At 34.7% G+C, this 19,093-nt stretch overlaps 1 protein-coding gene across 19 annotated transcripts in view; it reads left to right on the top strand.

Annotated features, from left to right (window-relative positions):
• GALNT13 (polypeptide N-acetylgalactosaminyltransferase 13) overlaps nucleotides 1-19,093 on the top strand; it is a 556,330-nt gene that overhangs the window by 481,309 nt on the left and 55,928 nt on the right. For all 19 annotated transcript variants that reach the window (XM_081577989.1, XM_081577987.1, XM_081577982.1 and 16 more), the window contains one exon: nucleotides 15,185-15,324. In XM_081577989.1, the coding sequence (XP_081434115.1) occupies nucleotides 15,185-15,324 (140 nt within the window). The remainder of the gene's footprint in view (nucleotides 1-15,184; nucleotides 15,325-19,093) is intronic.

Genomic DNA, 19,093 nt, shown 5'->3' with positions numbered 1-19,093 from the left:
TGTAGACAGACGCTTTACCATCTGAGCCACCACTGTGTAATAAATTATCACAAACCTAGTGGCTTAAAACCATACATATTTTATTATCTCACATGTCCTGTGGGTCAACAGTCTGGGTAAGGCCTAATGGGGTCCCCTACTTCAGGGCCTCTCACATGGCTACAGTCAACAAATCAGGGTTCTGTCTCATCTCAAGGTCCAAGCGGGGAAGGATCTGCCTCCAAGTTCACACGATTGTCAGAATCTAATTCCTGGCAGACGGTCAGAGAGAGAGGTGCAGCTCCTTCCTGGTTTTGCCAGCAGTTTCATGCCACATGGTCTTCTCCATCTAGAGAGTGTGTGTTGTAGCTTACAAGGCAGCTTAATTTACCAAAGCCATTAGGGAGAGAGACAATAAGAAACATGCTAGCAAGATGTTAAGTTACAATCTTAATGCAACACCATCACCTTAGTGAAATCCCTTCACCTTTGTCTATTCTCTTGGTTAGAAGCAAGTCACAGGTTCTTCTTCAAGGAAGAGAGACCACACAGTGGCCTGAATTACAGGAAGTATGGACAGTCAGGGCCATCTCAGAGTATGTTTGTCCCAGAAAATAATTCTGAAATAAATGACTCACCGTTGGTAGTAGCCAAAGAAAAACAACTTTTACTTCCCTAAGTGTTCCTAAAAAATAAAACCAGATGGCATTTTGTGTAACACCAACCCAATTCACTGTCTCATCTCATCCATAATTCATTAACATTTTAGCTCAATGCTCTCTTCCTTGGAGAAGCCTCCTTACCTCTCTTCTTTACACCAGTGCATCAGCTGCCTAGTCTGTGTTTTTATACCTTGACCATCTCTGAGATACATTTGTAGTTTACATTTGGTAATTTTCATTTGTGTAGGTTACTTGATTAACTACTGACTAAGTTATGAGGGAAGAAACTGTAATATAGTTTTTGTTCAACACTTATTTCTATCACCCAGCACATTGTGTAACATAGAGAGAGAAACAATGAAAACATACTGGGTGAAGGGAAAAAAAAAAAAAAAGCACCGAACTGGAAGAGACATAGGTTCCAATGTGAGCTCTTTCATTTATCAGCTGTGCTACTTCACATGAGTCCAGTTAGCTTTCTGGAAAGGTCAATGAAAAGTCAATTCTACCTCAGTTATAATTTTGATGCAATCTTGTGGTTTTATGGGCTTCCCTCTGGCTCAGCTGGCAAAGAATCTGCCTGCAATGAGGGAGACCTAGGTTCGATCCCTGGGTTGGGAAGATCCCCTGGAGAAGGGAAAGGCTACCCTCTCCAGGATTCTGGCCTGGAGAATTCCATGGATCATATAGACCATGGGGTCGCAGAGTCGGACATGACTGAACGACTTTCAGTCATGGTTTGTGGTTTTATACAATCATAAATCAGTAAGTTTTTGCTGCACTTTTGATATTTTTTTCCCCCGAGTTTTCAGTAACTACCACCTTCATTTTTTGATCAATGATTTTTGACGTTTTAATCTTTTCGCAACAAGTAAAGGCAGAGGACAGGAGAAATAATGTGAGATAGTTAAATCAACATTTGCAAGTTTATAACTTAAGAAACACTCCTGATATTCTTCATTTTGTATATTTGAATACCATAGCTATGGTATGATTCAAAATGCTTTTCTTTCCCCTAGAAAAATCAAACCCTCACCAGGAAATAACTACATTATACACATGCTATTCCTTTCAAGATGTTGGCATTCTGCCTTCTCCTTCAGCTGCCCAACTGGTCCCCTTATGGTCCCAGAGAGTTTGTTGAATTAGATGGTAGTATAGACTCAGACCGATGACATCCTAAGAAAAATACAAAGCTCTGAAAATGAGAGAGAGGCATGTTAGAATTCTCTGTGTTATAGAGTACTAGACTATAATGTAGAAGAATATTTTAAAATCACAATAGTACAGCTGACATACTTGGCCTGTTTTCATCATTACTGAATGCTACCCTTCTTCAGTAACTGCTGAGAAATTCTCCTTTAAGCAGTGTTAAGTCTGGTTTGTGAACTGTATCCTATGTATGCAATAAACTTTGGTTTGCTTTCACTGTCAAGTCTTTGACGTGGCTGGTACTAGAAGAGGATAAATACTGCATAGGAAATCCAGGAGCAATACGTTACTCTACCTTTCACCCTAATCATATGTCAAACTCATGCTTATTGAGATTTTGGTCTTGGGTTGCTCCACAGTAAGAGTACACAGTGTCCCAGAGATAACTAATGATTCTCCTGTAGCCTTTTCAGCTCACTCATTTGTAGTAGTTCACAAAAGAAGAGGGAAATTTGTTGACAGTGGAAGTTGAGAATATTTTTATAATTTTTATTTCAAAACAGACATGTTCTCTTAGAATAGTTTTTCTTCTTTTAATCTGAATTCCTACTGTTATTATTAGTGTATCTTAAGCGAAAAACCGTAATTATGGAATTTGTGGTTTTTCTTGTATGACATATGTGTCAAAATCACCATAATGCACAAACCTGAGAGGAAAATGTAAAGTGCAGAGATGTGTGGAGCTTCAACTTCATTTTCTTAGTACTCTTGGGTTAGAAAAATGCTTGGATAGTGGTTTTATATGATACCTGCAGGAGTACTATTCTGAGAAGTCGTAGAAGTCATGTATGCTATGCTTCTCGCTGAAAGGGCATCAGGGTCATAGTGAAGTTGCTGATTTCCCACACCATTCATCTAATATACAACAGAAGCGCACAGGCTCAGAGAATAACTAGCCTGCTCTTCTACATGGGGGTGATGTACCACTTGAGGTGCAGGCCCACAGTAAAACAACTGCAAACATAGTAGGTAACACTTATGGAACACTTACTATGTATCATGAACTGTTCAAGTGTTTTACATGGTAACTCATTTAATAATCACATTAACACTCTGAGGAAGATGCTATTATTATACCCATCCAATAAAGGAAAAAACTAGGCCTAAGAGGTTACATATATAGCTCAATATCACACATCTAGTATACTGCAGAGCAGAATTCAAACCCAGGAAGTGAGAATCAGTCTCTAAGTAAACCACTGTGTTTTTATTCTCCTTTAATCATATTTCTATATAGTCAGAATTATATTCCTTTGCTGAATAAATAGTTAAAAAGTATAGAAGTCATATATATATATATACATACATATATATACACACATATATATCTAGTAGGCTTACATTTTGTTAGCCTAAATAATCAAGAATTGACTATGAGTACTTAATATTTTATGGAAATGTGCTTGACAATATCATCTCAGGTATTGCTTTAGTTTATAAAATGTACTAACCAATTCACACTAGTCTTCCTGAGCCATGTTAGTAAAATTTTGCTTTTTTTTTCCCCCCAGTAACTCATAATCCAAAAACATAATTACATTTCCAGTTGGCTTTGCTGACAAGGCTGACAAAATACAGACTAGGAAAATGCACTTAAATATTTAAAATTGTTAATGATGTTCTTTGTTAATGAAACACTCTGGAGCCAGATATTGCATACAATTATTTCTTTTTCTGTCACTGTCTCTTTTAGTAAGTGTTAAGTAGTAATTTTAAAAAACTTTTGTTTATTTATTTTGGGCTGTGCTAGGTCTTTGGTGCTGCACAGGCTTTTTTCTAGTTGTAGTGAGCAGGGGCTACTGTTCCTAGTGGTGCATGGGCTTCTCATTGCAGTGGCTTTGGAGGCTTCTCTTGGGGCAGAGCGCAGGCTCTAGGGCATGCGGGCTTCAGTAGTTGTGTCACATAGGCTCAGCAGTTGCAGCTGTGAGAGATAAAGCTCACCAGCCCAAACTCAAGGAATGGACTTGGAGACATGAGGTGCACCAAGAAGCAAGGCTTTAATGACAGTCTTGCAAGATCGGGTATCTGGTGGCAAGGCACACCAGAGTTGTTGCAATGGGGTTTTTAGCCTATCAGCATGCAAGTCCCTCCCGCAGTTCCTCACTGGCTGAGTACTATGAGGTTAACAATCTTCCAGAGGAAATAACCTGGATTTATTACTCTCCCTATGTCTGGATTTTCTGGCACAGTATCTTAAGAGCTATAACATCAGCAGGCCATCACTCTAGGCTAGTTGTCCTTGAAAATGGACCACTTTAAGTTTCTATTTCTTAAAGAGCTCTCGTGCTCTAGAGCACAGGCTCAATAGTTGTGGTGCACAGGCTTAGTTGCTCCACAGCATGTGGGATCTTCCCGGACCAGAGGTGGAACTTGTGTTTCCGGCATTGGCAAGCAGATTCTTTACCATTGAGCCATCAGGGAAGCCCCTGTAAAGTAGTAATTTTACGTCATGAAGTAAATAGAGATGTACTACTTACTATTTATTTCTTAAATAGAGAAGTACTTCTTTTTAAAATTTTTATTGGAGTATGGTTAATTTACAATGTTGTGTTAGTTTCAGGTGTATAGCAAAGTGAATCAGTTATAGATATACATATATCCACTCTTTTTTTTTTTTTTAGGTTCTTTTCCCAATAGGCCATTACAAAGTATTGAGTAGAGTTTCTAGTACTATAAAGCAGGTTCTTATTAGTTATCTGTTGTATATATAGTAGTGTGTATATGTCAATCTGAATCTCCCAACTTATCCCTCCACCCCTTACCCCCTGGTAACCATAAGTTTGTTTTCTACATCCATGACTCTACTTCTCTTCTGTAAATAAGTTCATTTGTACCTTAATTTTTTTTTAGATTTCACATATAAGTGATATATTTGTGTTTTGCTGTGGGACTTAGGTCACTATGACAATCTCTAGGTCCATCCATATTGCTGCAAATGACAATATTTTGTTCTTTTTATGGCTGAGTAATATTCCATTGTATACATGTACCACATCTTCTTTATCCATTCCTCTGTTAATGGGCATTTAGGTTGTTTTCATGTCCTGGCTATTGTAAATAGTGCTCAGTGAGCATCAGGATGCCTGTATCTTTTCAAATTATGGTTTTCTCTGGTTATATGCCCAGAAGTGGGATTGCTGAGTCATGTGGGGGTTCTATTTTTACTTTAAAGAATCTCTGTACTGTTCTCCATAATGTCTGTATCAATTTACATTCCCAGCAGCAGTGTAGGAGAGTTCCCAAGATATACTTCCTACAGAGGAGAAAGTGAGAATGATAGGGAATGAACATAAGGGAAGAGACAGCATGTGTCAGAGATCAGTATAATTGATATTTAAAGTGACTATTGGCACTAGGTACTGTTCTAGGAACTGAACATAAATACACCCATCAACAAATATATGTGTTGTACTGACTACCACTGTTTTGGTTTAATTACAAACTTGCAATGGAAACTTGCTAATGAAAAAAATTGAAAAGCATATAGTATTTCCCCCATGAAAGTTTTTCTCTAAGAGGATCAATTTATGTCCTGTGAATGACTAGTATTTTTGCTTATAGGAAATACAATATAGTCATATTTCTCAAAATGTTTTCCATGGAGTATTATTATCACAAAATCTGGGGGAAAGGACAGTTAAATTTGGGAAATATCATTTTAGATTTCTAAAATGCACTGTAACACAGTAAAGGTTATGAGAAGTCTTATAGTAAAGATACTTGACTTTTAACTCATTGTTTTTATTAAAACATGACAAGCTAACAAATGTCTAATATGTGCTATGTCGCTTTAGTCGTGTCCAACTCTGTGCGACCCTATGCACTGTAGCCCTCCAGGCTCCTCTGTCCATGGGATTCTCCAGGCAAGAATACTGGAGTGGGTTGCCATTTCCTCCTCCAAATGTTTAATATATTTCATCTAATTTAAGCTCTCATCATTTAAAGATCATTTTCTTAGCCACTAAGATAAAGTCTCCACTTTATAATGTATCACTTCCTTTTCACTTAAAATTATTTTGTCCCTATTACAGGAAGTCTTTCAGACATAAACAGTTCAGGTAGCTTTTTGATCATGTCATTCTTGTACTACACAGAATTTGTTTTAAATAAGCAAAATAAATTGGTCAAGCAAGTTTTTCACATTTAGAATCTGACTCTTTAGAATCATTTTTCAATGAAGACTTACTGCTACGTGCTTGCCATCCACTGTCATTCTCAGTACCATGAAGATGACTGATAATGTGAGTTTCTTAAAACATTATTATTCCTGGGATTTTCCTTGAAGTCCCTAAAATCATTCACTAAATTTTTATCTTAGTACTTTCTTGATCTTACCAGAAGTATTAAAGTTTTTAGACAATAATCAGGATGTATTTAAATGCTTATTGATTTAAAATTTATATTAATTACTAAAACTGTAATTGGCTACAATAAGAAAAACAAGTTTGTGCATGTCCAAGTAGTGTCAGCTGCAATACAATGTCTTCTCCCCTCAAGCAGTTGTAAGATCCCATTTACTATAAAAAAAAAAAACTCACTACTTCAGAGAGGGTATAATAATAATAATAATAATAATATATCACAAAACTGAAGAAATAATTATATCCAGCATCCTGTAGAATGAGGGACTGATAGTACAAAATTTGGGTAGCATTTTATGGAAATATTTTAGTTGATCATTCAATTGCACACTGACACCTTCTGGCTTGTATTTAATTGTCAAGTCAATAAAATAACTCCCAATTATGTCATTACTGATCATTTATTTCTATGATTTCAAGTTCATCCTGGATCTTGGATCATGTTGATCTGTTAGGATTGGGAGAATTTGCCAAGTGGAATCTACCCTTCAAGGAATGATTATTACCATGTTGTGTACCACCATCCAAGGAAAGATATCTCTATACAGGTTTCAAAATTTCTCCAGTTTTTTTTTTTTTCTTTTTTTTTTAGTCTAGTAGAATGGGCAAGAGCTTGGACTATGATATTAGATGGATGTGAATGACTTCTAATCCTCTCCTGATATTTTCTAAGCAAGCTTGAGCATATTTAATCTTTAAAGCTCCAATTCTTTCATCCTTAAACAAACAAACAAAAACAATAATAGATAGGGTATGACAGAGATTTAATGAGAAAATATATATGAGTGTCTATAGTCAAGTTTGGGCTTCCCTGTGTGGCTTAGCAGTAAAGAATCTGCCCTGCAATGCAGGAGCTGCAGGATACATGGGTTCGATCCCTGGGTTGGGAAGATCCCCTGGAGGAGGGTATGGCAACCCACTCCAGTATTCTAGCCTGAAGAATCCATGGATAGAAGAGCCTGACAGGCTGCAGTCCATAAGGGTCGCAAAGAATCAGACACAACTTAGCACACACGCATGCATAGTAGAATTTTAAAAGAAAAACATGAAGTGAAAAAATTTAAGCATGAAAGAAAATACACCTGGACTTATATATATATATAATTAATTATGTATATTAATAATTATTAATATATATTAATAATTATAGATATTATATATAATTATAGATATTATATATATAATTATAGATATTATATATATATATATATCTTGGGATCTCTAAGCATAATATGTAGTGTATAAAATATAAAGGAAAAGATTTTTACTATGTGTCTCTAAATTTGAAGTTAGTCTCTTATAGGCAGCATATATAGGTGTCTTGTTTTTTTTGTTTTTGTTTTCAGTCCTCTGCTACAGTCTGTTCGTTGGATTATTTAGTCCATTTAACATTTAAAGTAATTACTGATAGGTATGTTCATACTGACATTTTGTTCATTGTTTTCTGGTGGTTGTTTTTGTAGTTCTTTTTGCTTCCTTTCTTCTTTTGTGACTTGATGACTATGTCTAGTGTAATGTTTGAATTCCTTTGTTTTGGGTGTGCATGTATTCTAGGTTTTTGATTTGTGGCTAGTATGAAGTTCATATATAATAGGCTATATATATAAATATTTTAAGTTAATGATTTCTTAAGTTTTAATGCATTGTAACAATGCTCTATTTTTACTCCCCCTGTTTAATGTTAGTGACATATTTTACACTTTTTTGTTTTAAATATCCCTTACTTATTGTGTACATAGATGTTTTAGTACATTTGTCTTTACTACTTTAACCTTCCTACTAGATTTATAAGTGGTTGATTTACTCTGTGGTTGCCTTCACCAATGAGATTTTTCCTTTTGTAATTTTTATGTTTCTAGTTCTGGTCTTTTCTGCTTACAGAAATCTCTTCACCATTTCTTACAAAGCCACTATAATGGTGCTGAACTATTTTAGCTTTTGCTTCTCCTTAAAACTCTTTCTCTCTCCTTCAGGTCTGAATGGTAGCCTTTCTAATTAGAATATTCTTCATTATAGTTGTTTTCCTTTCATCACTTTGGGTACAGCATGCCACACCCTTCTGGCCTGCAATGTTTCTGCTAAAGTCAGCTGATAGCCTTTATGGGAGTTTCCTTTAAAAATGTAAATAATTGTTTTTCTCTTGCTGTTAAGATATTCTCTTTAATTTTTGCCATTTTAATTATAAATTGTTTTGGTATGAACCTCTTTGAGTTCATCTTGTTTGGCACACTCTGTGCTTACTACATCTAGATGTATGTTTCCCAGGTTTGGGAAGTTTTCATCTATTATTTCTTCAGGTAAGTTCCCTTGCCCTTTCTCCTCTTGGGACTCCTATTATGCAAATATTAGTATACTTGATGTTTTCACAAAAGTGTCACAAACTATCAGCATATTTTCTTTTTTCTGTTCAGCTTCATTGATTTCTACTACTCTGTCCACTGATATTATCCTCTGTATCATCTGATCTACTGTTGATTCCAAGTAAATTTTTTATTTCAGTTAGTGTACTCTCAGCTCATTTTGAATCTTTATATTTTCTAACTCTTTATTAAGATTTGCACTATATTCAATCATTCTTTTCCCAAGTTTGTTGAACATCTTTATGATTATTACCTTGAAGTCTCTGTCGGGGAGGTTATTTATCTTCATTTTTCTATGATTTTGTCTCATTCCTTCATTTGGACCATACTCCTCTCTTGGAGCCCAGAGCACCCTCTCCTCTGTTCACTAGAGCTTTGTGCTCTTTATACCCTAGCATGTTTCCTTCTGTTTTGACAGCCAACGGCTGTTTGCTTGCTCTTAGGCAGGGCTGGTCCCTGGCCATGTTAATTGCCAGGCCTTGCTTGGTGTGGTGGCTATTGGCCCACTAGTGGACAGGACGTGGCAAGCTACAGAGCCCAGTGGGGTGGAGGACTGGTTCCTGCCTGCTGGTGGGCAGTGCCAGGTGTTGAAGTGACTGGCTGATGCCCAGGGATGCCAGGTTTGGATTTAGCTCACAGATGGTCCAGGCCAGGTGCCAACATGGCTGACTTTGGGGCCTGGGGGTCATGGGACAGGTGCTGGCCTGCTGGTTTGCATGGCCCAGTCCCCGCTCAGATATCTGCATACCATGGGAAATCAGGGCTGGTGCTGGTTCACTGGTGGGCAGGTTAAGTCCCTGGCACTTTAAGGGTGGAGGTAGGATTTCAAAATGTCACTTGCCAGCAATAGTAATACAGCAGTAAAATGAGCTCTCCAAAATAGCTGCCTCCAGTGGCTGTGTCCTTCTTGATCCCCAGAAGGCTCTCCAGGATTAGCAAATGGGTCTGACCCAGGCTCCTTTCAAACTACTGCTTCTATGCTGATTCAGATTGTGTGAGATATTGCACAAACCCTTTAACAGAAAAGTCCTTGTTTCCTATAGCCCTCCCACTTTCCTGAACATAAGCCCTGCTGGTTTTCAAAGCCAGACATTCTAGGGGCTCATGTTCCTGGTGCAGGATCCCTGGGCTAGGTTGCTCAACATGAGGCTCAGACCCCTCACTCCTTGCAGAAAACTTCTATCGTTGTGATATCCCTCCCATTTGTGGGTTACCAACCCTGAAAGTTTGAGTCCTAACTATACTGTCTCCACCATTCCTACTAATCTTATTGTGGTTTCTTATTTTTAAATTTTTATTGTATACTGGAGCACAGCTGATTAACAATATTGTGCTTCAGGTATACAGCAAAGTGATTAGGTATACATATACATGTATCCTTTTTCAAATTATTTTCCTATCTAGGTTATTACAGAATATTGAGTAGAGACTTCCCTGTGCTATACAGTAGGTCCTTGTTGGTTATCCATTTTAAATATTAATATAACTGTGTGTACATGTTAACCCCAAACTGCCAATCTATTCCTCTTTCTCACTCAGTAACTATAAATTTTTTCCTCTGTGAGTCATACTATGTAGTTCCTTCCTGGAATAAATATTTTTTGCTAGTTTTCTGGTCCTTCCCATAGATAGTTGTTATGCAAATAGTTGTAATTTTGGTTTGTCTCTGGGAGATGAGTTCAGGGTCCTCTTACTCTACCATCTGTGTCACCTTCTGACCTGCCCAAACTTTTGACTATAAAGATCAGATTGATATAAATAAATTGAGAAGTTTTCTGATATTTACTTCTTCTATGTAATACTGCTCTCAACAGAAGCTATGATCTTTGTACAATTCATTATCTCATTTTTATTCCATTAAAATAAAACTGAAGTGATAATAGTAAATGATAAGTTCAGCAGATAATCACTGTGTATTATTAGCTGGCATGGGTCATCAGCCGCTTAATATAGTTCTAACCATTGACTTCCTAATGAGCAGTTATGAGCCTGGTTAGTTTCTGTGCATATTAAGAATGACTAAAAATTAAAATGGCAGGATAAGAGTAGTTTTAAATTAAAAAAAAAATTCCAACTAATCTGCTAAACTTCTTACACATATAGTACTTAGATACTCTAGAATGTAGTAACCCCTAATTGGCCTAAAAATGATCTTTTTATTATACTTGAGAAGAAATGTAGATTCTTTTTCGAATAGCTCTTGATGACAATTTTTTTAAGTAACAAAATAAAGATAATTTTCTCTTTAAGAGGAATTTTGAAAATATAAAAAATTCTTAGCTAAAACTATACTCATTTAATATGTAAGCATATTGTTAATATATAATTGTATATAGACAACTGATTAGCTTCACAGTTTCAATTTTTGTACTTAAGGATAAAATAGATTTTTTAAGGTTTTTTTTTTCTTTCTCTTCTTTTAGTAGCAAAGAGAATGCACTGCTTTTATTTTTCAGTTATTTCTGTTCTACAGATTTACTCAGTTATAATGATAGTGTAAAAAATTATTTGTATTTTATCTCCATTTTCCATATTTTATAGACAATTCAATACAGCAATCATATTTTGTCAATTAGGTATACCATTGATTTACTTAAGAATTCCCTTATTGAAGGAAATTATTTCCTCTTTTTACCACTCTAAGCTATGCTACAATATGTGTTTTTATGCACAAAACTCAAAAGCTTTAGTCTAAAAGCAGGTATTCTCTCATCAGGTACCTTGATTATAGGTAATCAAAACTCTTAGGCTTATCAGGTATCTACTTGGGAGGAACTTATTTGAGATTATGGTGATCTCCTATTTAAAAAATTAAAACACAATTCTTCTACATATCTAGATCAATACTATTATGAAATAGATTTTAACATGAATAAATAACAGGTTATTAAATAAAGTAACTGCCCATAAATGTTATCATTTACCTATTAATCAAACCTGCAAATGTAGAGTTAAAGTACTTTTTTATTCTAACTCATCATGAAATTCTAAATGTCAGAGCTTCTCTAGCATTTGTTCAAGTTCCATTGAAAGATTTACCTTAAAAACTTGTAACTCTTGTAAGCTGCTTTTGAAAAAAAAAATCATAATGCATTAAGATTCCTTCTATGGCAAACTTCTTCCCTCACCCTGTTTTTGTCATAGCATGTATCACCTTCTAATGTATTACTGTTTACTTATGTCTCCTTCCCCTACAAGGTAAATTCCATTGAGGAAGATACATTTTTTTGTTCATTGACATATCCCAAGTGCTTAGAAAAACATGCTCGTATAAAGGCTGGAACATGATAAATATCTGCTGATTTAAATGTTGGCTTGGCTTATGCTATCTTTGCCTGTTTCTCTTTCCATACGTTTATCTTATTCCTGTATTTGCTTCACTATCTTACAAGGCATTCTCTATATGGTAGCCTCAGAAGCTCCAGGCTTCAGCCATCTTTACAGCTAGCAAATCCAAAGGAACGAGAATTTCTACTTTTTAATAGTCCTACAAAGTTGTCAGAGTATACTTTTATTTATTTATACTTCTATCACATGCCCAGTCCTAAGCCAATCATTATGATAGGTTGTAAGTAACAATGAGAAATGGGCTGCTTTGATTATCTTGGGTGTTACTCATAATTTGACCTGAGGAATAGCAGCATCCCCTGGGAGCTTTTTAAGTATGTAGACTCTCAGGCCTCTGAATCAGAATGTGAATTTTTAACAAGATTCACTAGTGGTATGCCTTTATTCTGGAAAGACAGGAAGGGGGATCAGGTCAGCAAGTCACACAAAGTGAAAGTGAGGGTGTGACGGTTGCCCAAAGAAAACTCGAATGCTCTTACCAATATGCAAAATGGATGCCAGGCAGTCAAAAGCAGCAGGTATCCATTACAATATGTAATATGTATTCAGTAATTATTATATATCACACACAAGATACCTTAGAAATCAAGAGATTAAATTATTTGTCCAAAGTTCTTAGTGGGGAGGCAAAGAGAATTAACCGGTGATAGGACATCAAGTACTAACAAGTATGCTGGAGAATAAAGAAGAATGGAGGGATAGAGCATTACCAAGATGATGGGAAGGGTGATCAGTTTAGAGAGGAAAGTCAGGGTGAGCATGAGGAAGTAAATTTTGGTTAGAGATTTGGAGAAAGAGAAAGAAAGTAAGAAAGAGTGGGAAAGCCAGTTTTGCTATAATGAAGTGAATACAGGTGATTAATTCAGAGAGATAACCAAGGGTCATTTCATAAAGAAACTCTGGCAATGATTAAGGTATTGTCAATTATTTCTAGCACAATGGAAAATCGCTGAAAGCTTTGGAGCAAGGGAACACAAGATTTTATATTTCAAATATACTGTCTAGGGAGCAGGCAATAGTAAATAAAGGTTAAATGGAGAAATGTAAGATGTCAGGGAGACTAGTTAGGAGGTAATGGCATGCTTAGGCATGCTTAGTCTTAGGCCAGAGATGAGGGAGAGCAGGACTAGGATGGTAATGGGGATGATAGAGGGGCTCGGAATATATAGACACTCCTTGACTCATGATGATTTGACTAAAGTTTTCAACTTTATTATGGTGTGAAAGCAATATGTATTCAGTAAAAACTGTACTTGTGAAACTTTAGAATTTGATATTTTTCCAGGCTAGCAACATACAGCATAATACTCTCTTAAGAAGCTGGGCAGCCCCAGCACCCAGTCAGCCATGTGATCAGGAGGGTGAAAACAACCGATACACTTAAAACCATCCTCTATCCATTCAGTCACCCTGTTTTTCACTTTCAGTATAATATTCAATAAAGTATGTGAGATATTCAGCAATTTTTTATAAAATTGGATTAACATTCGATGATTTTTCCCAATTGTAGGCTAATGCAAGTGTTCTGAGCATATTTGATGCAGGCTTGGCTCAGCTGCAATGTTTGGTAGGTTAGGTCTATTGAATGCATTTTTCTAACTTATGATGGGTTTCTCAGGATGTAACCCCTCTGTATGTAGAAAGATCCATATTGTGGATTGTTAATGAATTGAATATGTGTGTGAGATAAAAGAAATACTGTTTTTGCCTTGAGAAAATTGGTGGGACACTTTTGCTGGTTACTGAAATGGAGCATCTTGAAGATGGGTCATGTGGAAAATCAAGAGGACCTTTTTGGAATGTCAAATTTAAGATGCAAAACTGCTGAATTAAATCCTTTGAAGCAGCATTGCCTTTTTTTCTGGGACCAATAGAATTTTTTTTTAAAATAAGATTTTCAAAGCCACCTAAACAAAAAAATTCTTTTAGTAATCTATTTTGTAAATGTTATTGAACCTCTTTTGAAGGCGACATCCAGATTAGAGGTTCTGGATACAATTATTTTGAAAGGGAGTATTTGTCTACAAAGCCCAAATATCTATTTTCATCCAAACACTAGCTAGAAAAATCAATATTTTATTGTAGAAGGAAATAGTTTGGCTGCTTAAGCATTTTGGGAAAAAACAAAATTCTGAAAAAAACCCAAACGGGCAGTGAGGAGTGAGAAGGACTGGCAGGTGTTAAGCCTCAAGAGTGCAGCCTCATTTGAAAATAGTAACCTAAATAATGGTATTAGTTACAGACATTTAGACTGTCTAAACAATTGTTCCTTTATTACACATGACTAATAGACTTTGCTGCTTGGTTGGTATAGCATATAAAGACTGGGCCATTTTTCTCCTGTGCCAAAGTGTGGTTGCTTACTGCTCTTAAGCACGTTAAAAACAGAGATCTTTTCAAAATCTAAGAATTAATTGTCATAACAGTTATTTAGTCATTTCAATTAAATGTCATTTTAATATTAGTAATGAGCAATTCATGTCACTATCTTTTATATAAAATTAGTGGTGTTATTTTTATTTCTCAACTAGAAATCATTCTATTATGATCCGCAATGGAAAATCCATTTTAAATTCATATATTCTGCTATTAAATGAAGTACAGTTAAGCAATTTTAATAATACACATGTGAGTATATTTCATTTGCTTATGGCTTCTTTATGCTTATTTATTTACTAACTTATTCAAGGATTTGAAGTGGTTTACACTAACTTATAAAACAGGGAAAAATTAGTAAAGAAAAAGTTAGGTCCTAAACCTAGATAAAATAAAAATTCAAGAAGGAAAACTTAGAACACAAATGTGTCATCCATTGTGAGGGTCATATTTATGTATATTTATCATGAAATGCACAAGTAGTGAATTAATGACACTAAAGGAAAAATATGAGGAATAAAAAGTGAAGCCACTGAAACATTCATTAAAAAGAAACCACATTATCACATAGCTCAATTAAGCTTTCATTATGAGATGCTAAATACCAACTTATACTTACTTGATTAATTATTCAATTTAAGAAGTATAAGTACTTGGTGATAAATATTTGCATTTTAAGTCATAACCAATGGAAAAACTTTTTATATCCATTTGATGTACTAATTGGATGTTAGCAAGAAATCAGTGTAGTAGCAGCTGCACATGCAATTCCATTTGATGAAATTTTAATTATAGAGAAAAAACTGATAGCAAAGCAAACAGAGTGAAACAGTGCTAAAATGAAAATAGCATAAATGGATTTCAATGTTTCTCTGAAAAATTCCAGGTGTTGTCAAAGTGGATTATGGAGATGTGTCAGTCAGAAAAACACTAAGAGAAAATCTGAAGTGTAAGCCCTTTTCTTGGTACCTTGAAAACATCTATCCGGACTCCCAGATCCCAAGACGTTATTACTCACTTGGAGAGGTATGAATTATTTATTTTGGTTAAGTTATAAATATATTTTGCAAAATGAGCAATTTTTAAGGAGCTCAATATTTTTTATGTTATGAATACAATGCTTTAAGAGTTTTTAAACAGATCTATTTTAAAAGCCTGCTCGTAAATTAAAAGGACCATAAAGCTCTACATCACTGGGATTTATAAAAAATAAGAACATAGTTTAAGGTGGAATAAATAGTATTTTCTTGTTTCTTTACAAATAGCTCTAAAACTTTTTAATCATATGGAATTTAGAGTCTCTGAAGTTTACAGCAAATTTTGAGTTTTTCTTTATGTGGGCTAAAAGTGTTAATATTTACTGTGGGAAAACAAACTGGAAACTTTATTAATTTAGTAAAGATAATATATTAGTGTGTAAGGGATGATTACATAAGTAACATATTTTTGGAAAAGTAAACTTTATAAAGCAAAATAAAATAGTAAGAAGATTAGCTTAATCTACATTTTTTAAAAATTGCATTAAAAACTGGCCAAAAAGAGGTAGCTGGATTCTTGTATCTGCTTTGATATTCAGTCTATGATAATATAGCACAGCATGTAACCAATGGAAGATACCCTATACATTCATGAGAAGTGAGGGTGAAAGATATTATCATAATACTATCATCAAAACCATACTGACTTTGTGGACACATGGAGAACCCCTGATCTGTTCCATACTTTTTCAAAATATTATCTTTATTTATTAATAAATATCTTCACCTCTTAGAAAGTTTTCACTTTCATCCAGAAATCTACTTTTTCTAATAACCATATACAATTCAGAGGACAAACCTGCCCTAACTTTATTATATTCAGAAGAAAACAATGCACTTTTGTTTTTATTTTCTCTTCCCCTGTGACTTTTTAAATTTTTATTGGTGTATAGCTGATTTATAATGTGTTAATGTCAGATGTACTACAAAGTGATTCATTTATACATATACAAATCTCTATTCCTTAGATTCTTTTCCCATATAGGCTACTACAGAGCATTGAGTACAGTTCCCTGTGCTATTTACAGTAGGTCCTTATTAGTTATCTATTTATATTGGGTATATATCAATCCCAATCTGCCAATTTATGCTCCCCTTCCCACCACCCTGACAACTGTAAGTTTGGTTTTACATCAAATATATTTCTGTTTTGTAAATAAGTTCATTTTTACTTTATTTTTTACATTCTACATAAAAGCACTATTTATTATACTTTCTTACTTCACTCAGTACAACAATTTCTAGGTCCATCCATGTTGCTGCAAATGGAATTATTTCATTCTTTTTTATGGCTGAGTCATATTTCATTATACATATGTACCACATCTTCTTTATCCATTCCTCTGTTGATGAACATTTAAGTTGCTTCCATGTCCTGGCTACGGTAAGTATTGCTTCGTTAAATACTGGGGTGCACGTATCTTTTTAAATCAAGAGTTTTCTCTAGATATACGCCCAGGAGTGGGATCGCTGGATAATATGGAAGCTCTATTTGTAGTTTTTCTTAGGGAATCTCCATATTGTTGTCCATAGTGGCCGCACCGATTTATATTCCCACCAACAGTGTAGGAGAGGGTTCCCTTTTCTCCAGCATGTATTGTTTGTAGATTTTTTTATGATGACCATTCTGACCAGTGTAAGATGTGTCTCATGATACATTTGATTTGCATTTCTCCGATAATAAGTGATGTTGAGCATCTTTTCATGTGCTTTTTGGCCATTTGTATGTCTTTACAGAAACGTATATTTAGATCTTCTGCCCATAGAGAAACGTATATTTAGATCTTCTGCCCATTTTTTGATTGTGTTGTTTGGTTTTTGGATATTGAGCTGCATAAACTGTATATTTTAGAGATTAACTCCTTTTCAGTCACTTCATTTGTAAATATTTTCTCCCATTCTCTGGGTTGTCTTTTCATTTTGTTTGCTGTGCAAAAGCTTTTAAGTTTAATTAGACCCCATTTGGTTTTTTGTTTTGTTTTAATTTTCATTACTCTAGGAAGTGGAGTTTATTTTTGTGTATCTTGTTAGGGAGTGTTGTTTTTTTTTAACACATAGCTGTCCAGTTTTCCCAGCACCACTTATTCAGTTTTATCCATTGTATATTCCTGTCTCCTTTGTTGTAGATTAGGGGACCACATGTGTGTGGGTTTGTCTCGGAGATTTCTATCTTGTTCCGTTGGTCTGTATTTCTGATTTTGTACCAATACCATACTGTCTTGATGACTGTAGCTCTGTACTCTAGTCTGAAATCAGGCAGTTTGATTCATCCAGCTCCATTTTTTCTTTCTCAAGATTGCTTCAGCTATTCAGGGTCTTTTGTGTTTCCATACAAATTATAAAATTATTTGCTCTGTTAAAATTTACCATTGGTAATTTCATAGCAATTGCTTGAATCTGTAGATTGCTTTGGGTACCATAGTTATAAAATATCTTTAGAGATTAAAAAGTTGGCTTCATCATAACTGTACAAGCATATGGTCATAATACATATTTAATTGCTCAAAATAAGAGTTATCCCTTTATGAATTACATGCTTCATATTAGTAACTTCCCACTTAATAGGAATTACATTTGAGAAAACTAATTTAGTATTTGTTATATTTAAAACATTTTAAGAGCAATAATACAATGCTTTGGAAAATATTATTTGAATCTGCCATTTTTATAGGTCATAACAGCAGAATATCTGAAAATTCAGTCTAATATTTTTTGGTTGATTTGCCAAGATATCTATGAATTTATCCACTCTATAACTATAAACATTCCTTGTGATTCACTAGAAAATAAAGAAAAACACACAATTCATTTCTAGCTGAATTGTTTTTAAAGACTGTTTTTCTGTGCCTTATCCATACACTGTCAAACTTCCACTCACTCATCAGCCATATAAATATCTCTCTATAGAATATTTCAGTTTATATCTATTTAACATTAATCTGAATTCTGTAGTGCAAAGTTCATGTGTAATAACACTGAATATTACCACTTCCTAGGTGTAACTTTATGTGCCTCTGGCTTTTTTTCTGTTTTTTAATTATTTGTTTTCATTGGGATGGGAGTGTCATTGCTATTGTTTTTAAATATGCAGTATTCCCATGTTAGCTCTAATGTCACTGGATTTATTTATACTTAATACATAAAATAGAAGTGTTTTTTAAACTAGAGCTCTATGTGCATGCTAGTTATTATAGTCTAGTTTTACTAAAGATCTCCAACAAAGTATCTAACACTCATTTCTTTTACGGAAAAGTTTGTTGGGCTAATTGTGAATTTGTACCTTTAGAAGAGGGAGTTTTTCTATTCTTGTAGTAGGGTATTCCTCCCAGGGTATTCAATGGACCCAGATGGTGAGTAAATGCTGATCACGTTTTCTAAAAGAAGGTATGACCAAGACCTGTTAACAAGACAGATATGAGTTAAGAGCAGTTTTTGGAAATTACCTAAGGCCATAAGAGTGCCTCCTGAGAAAGACTCAGGACTCTGAAATGGAACCTAGATGTCTACTTCCATTTTAAAAATTCAGTTTCATACTCTCTGCACTACACATTGAGAAATCTAATCAACTGATTTACTGAAAAAAAGGAAAATGAAGTGTGAGAAAATTCCTTTATACAACCTACTGATTTTAAAGTAGCTATCTTCTTTAATGGATCAGGTGGCTATATTTTAATTTAAAGAAATAATTTGAAAAACTTTTGAAGATAGAAATATACCTTTAGGGTTTTTGATACATATCTGGGAGAGGCAACATGGTG

The sequence above is a fragment of the Giraffa tippelskirchi genome, chromosome 3, assembly GCF_054371585.1.
Source record: "Giraffa tippelskirchi isolate mGirTip1 chromosome 3, T2T-mGirTip1v1.2.pri, whole genome shotgun sequence".
NCBI lineage: Eukaryota > Metazoa > Chordata > Mammalia > Artiodactyla > Giraffidae > Giraffa > Giraffa tippelskirchi.
Note: the sequence above shows the minus strand (reverse complement) of the source record. Positions and strands in the feature narration are given on the sequence as shown.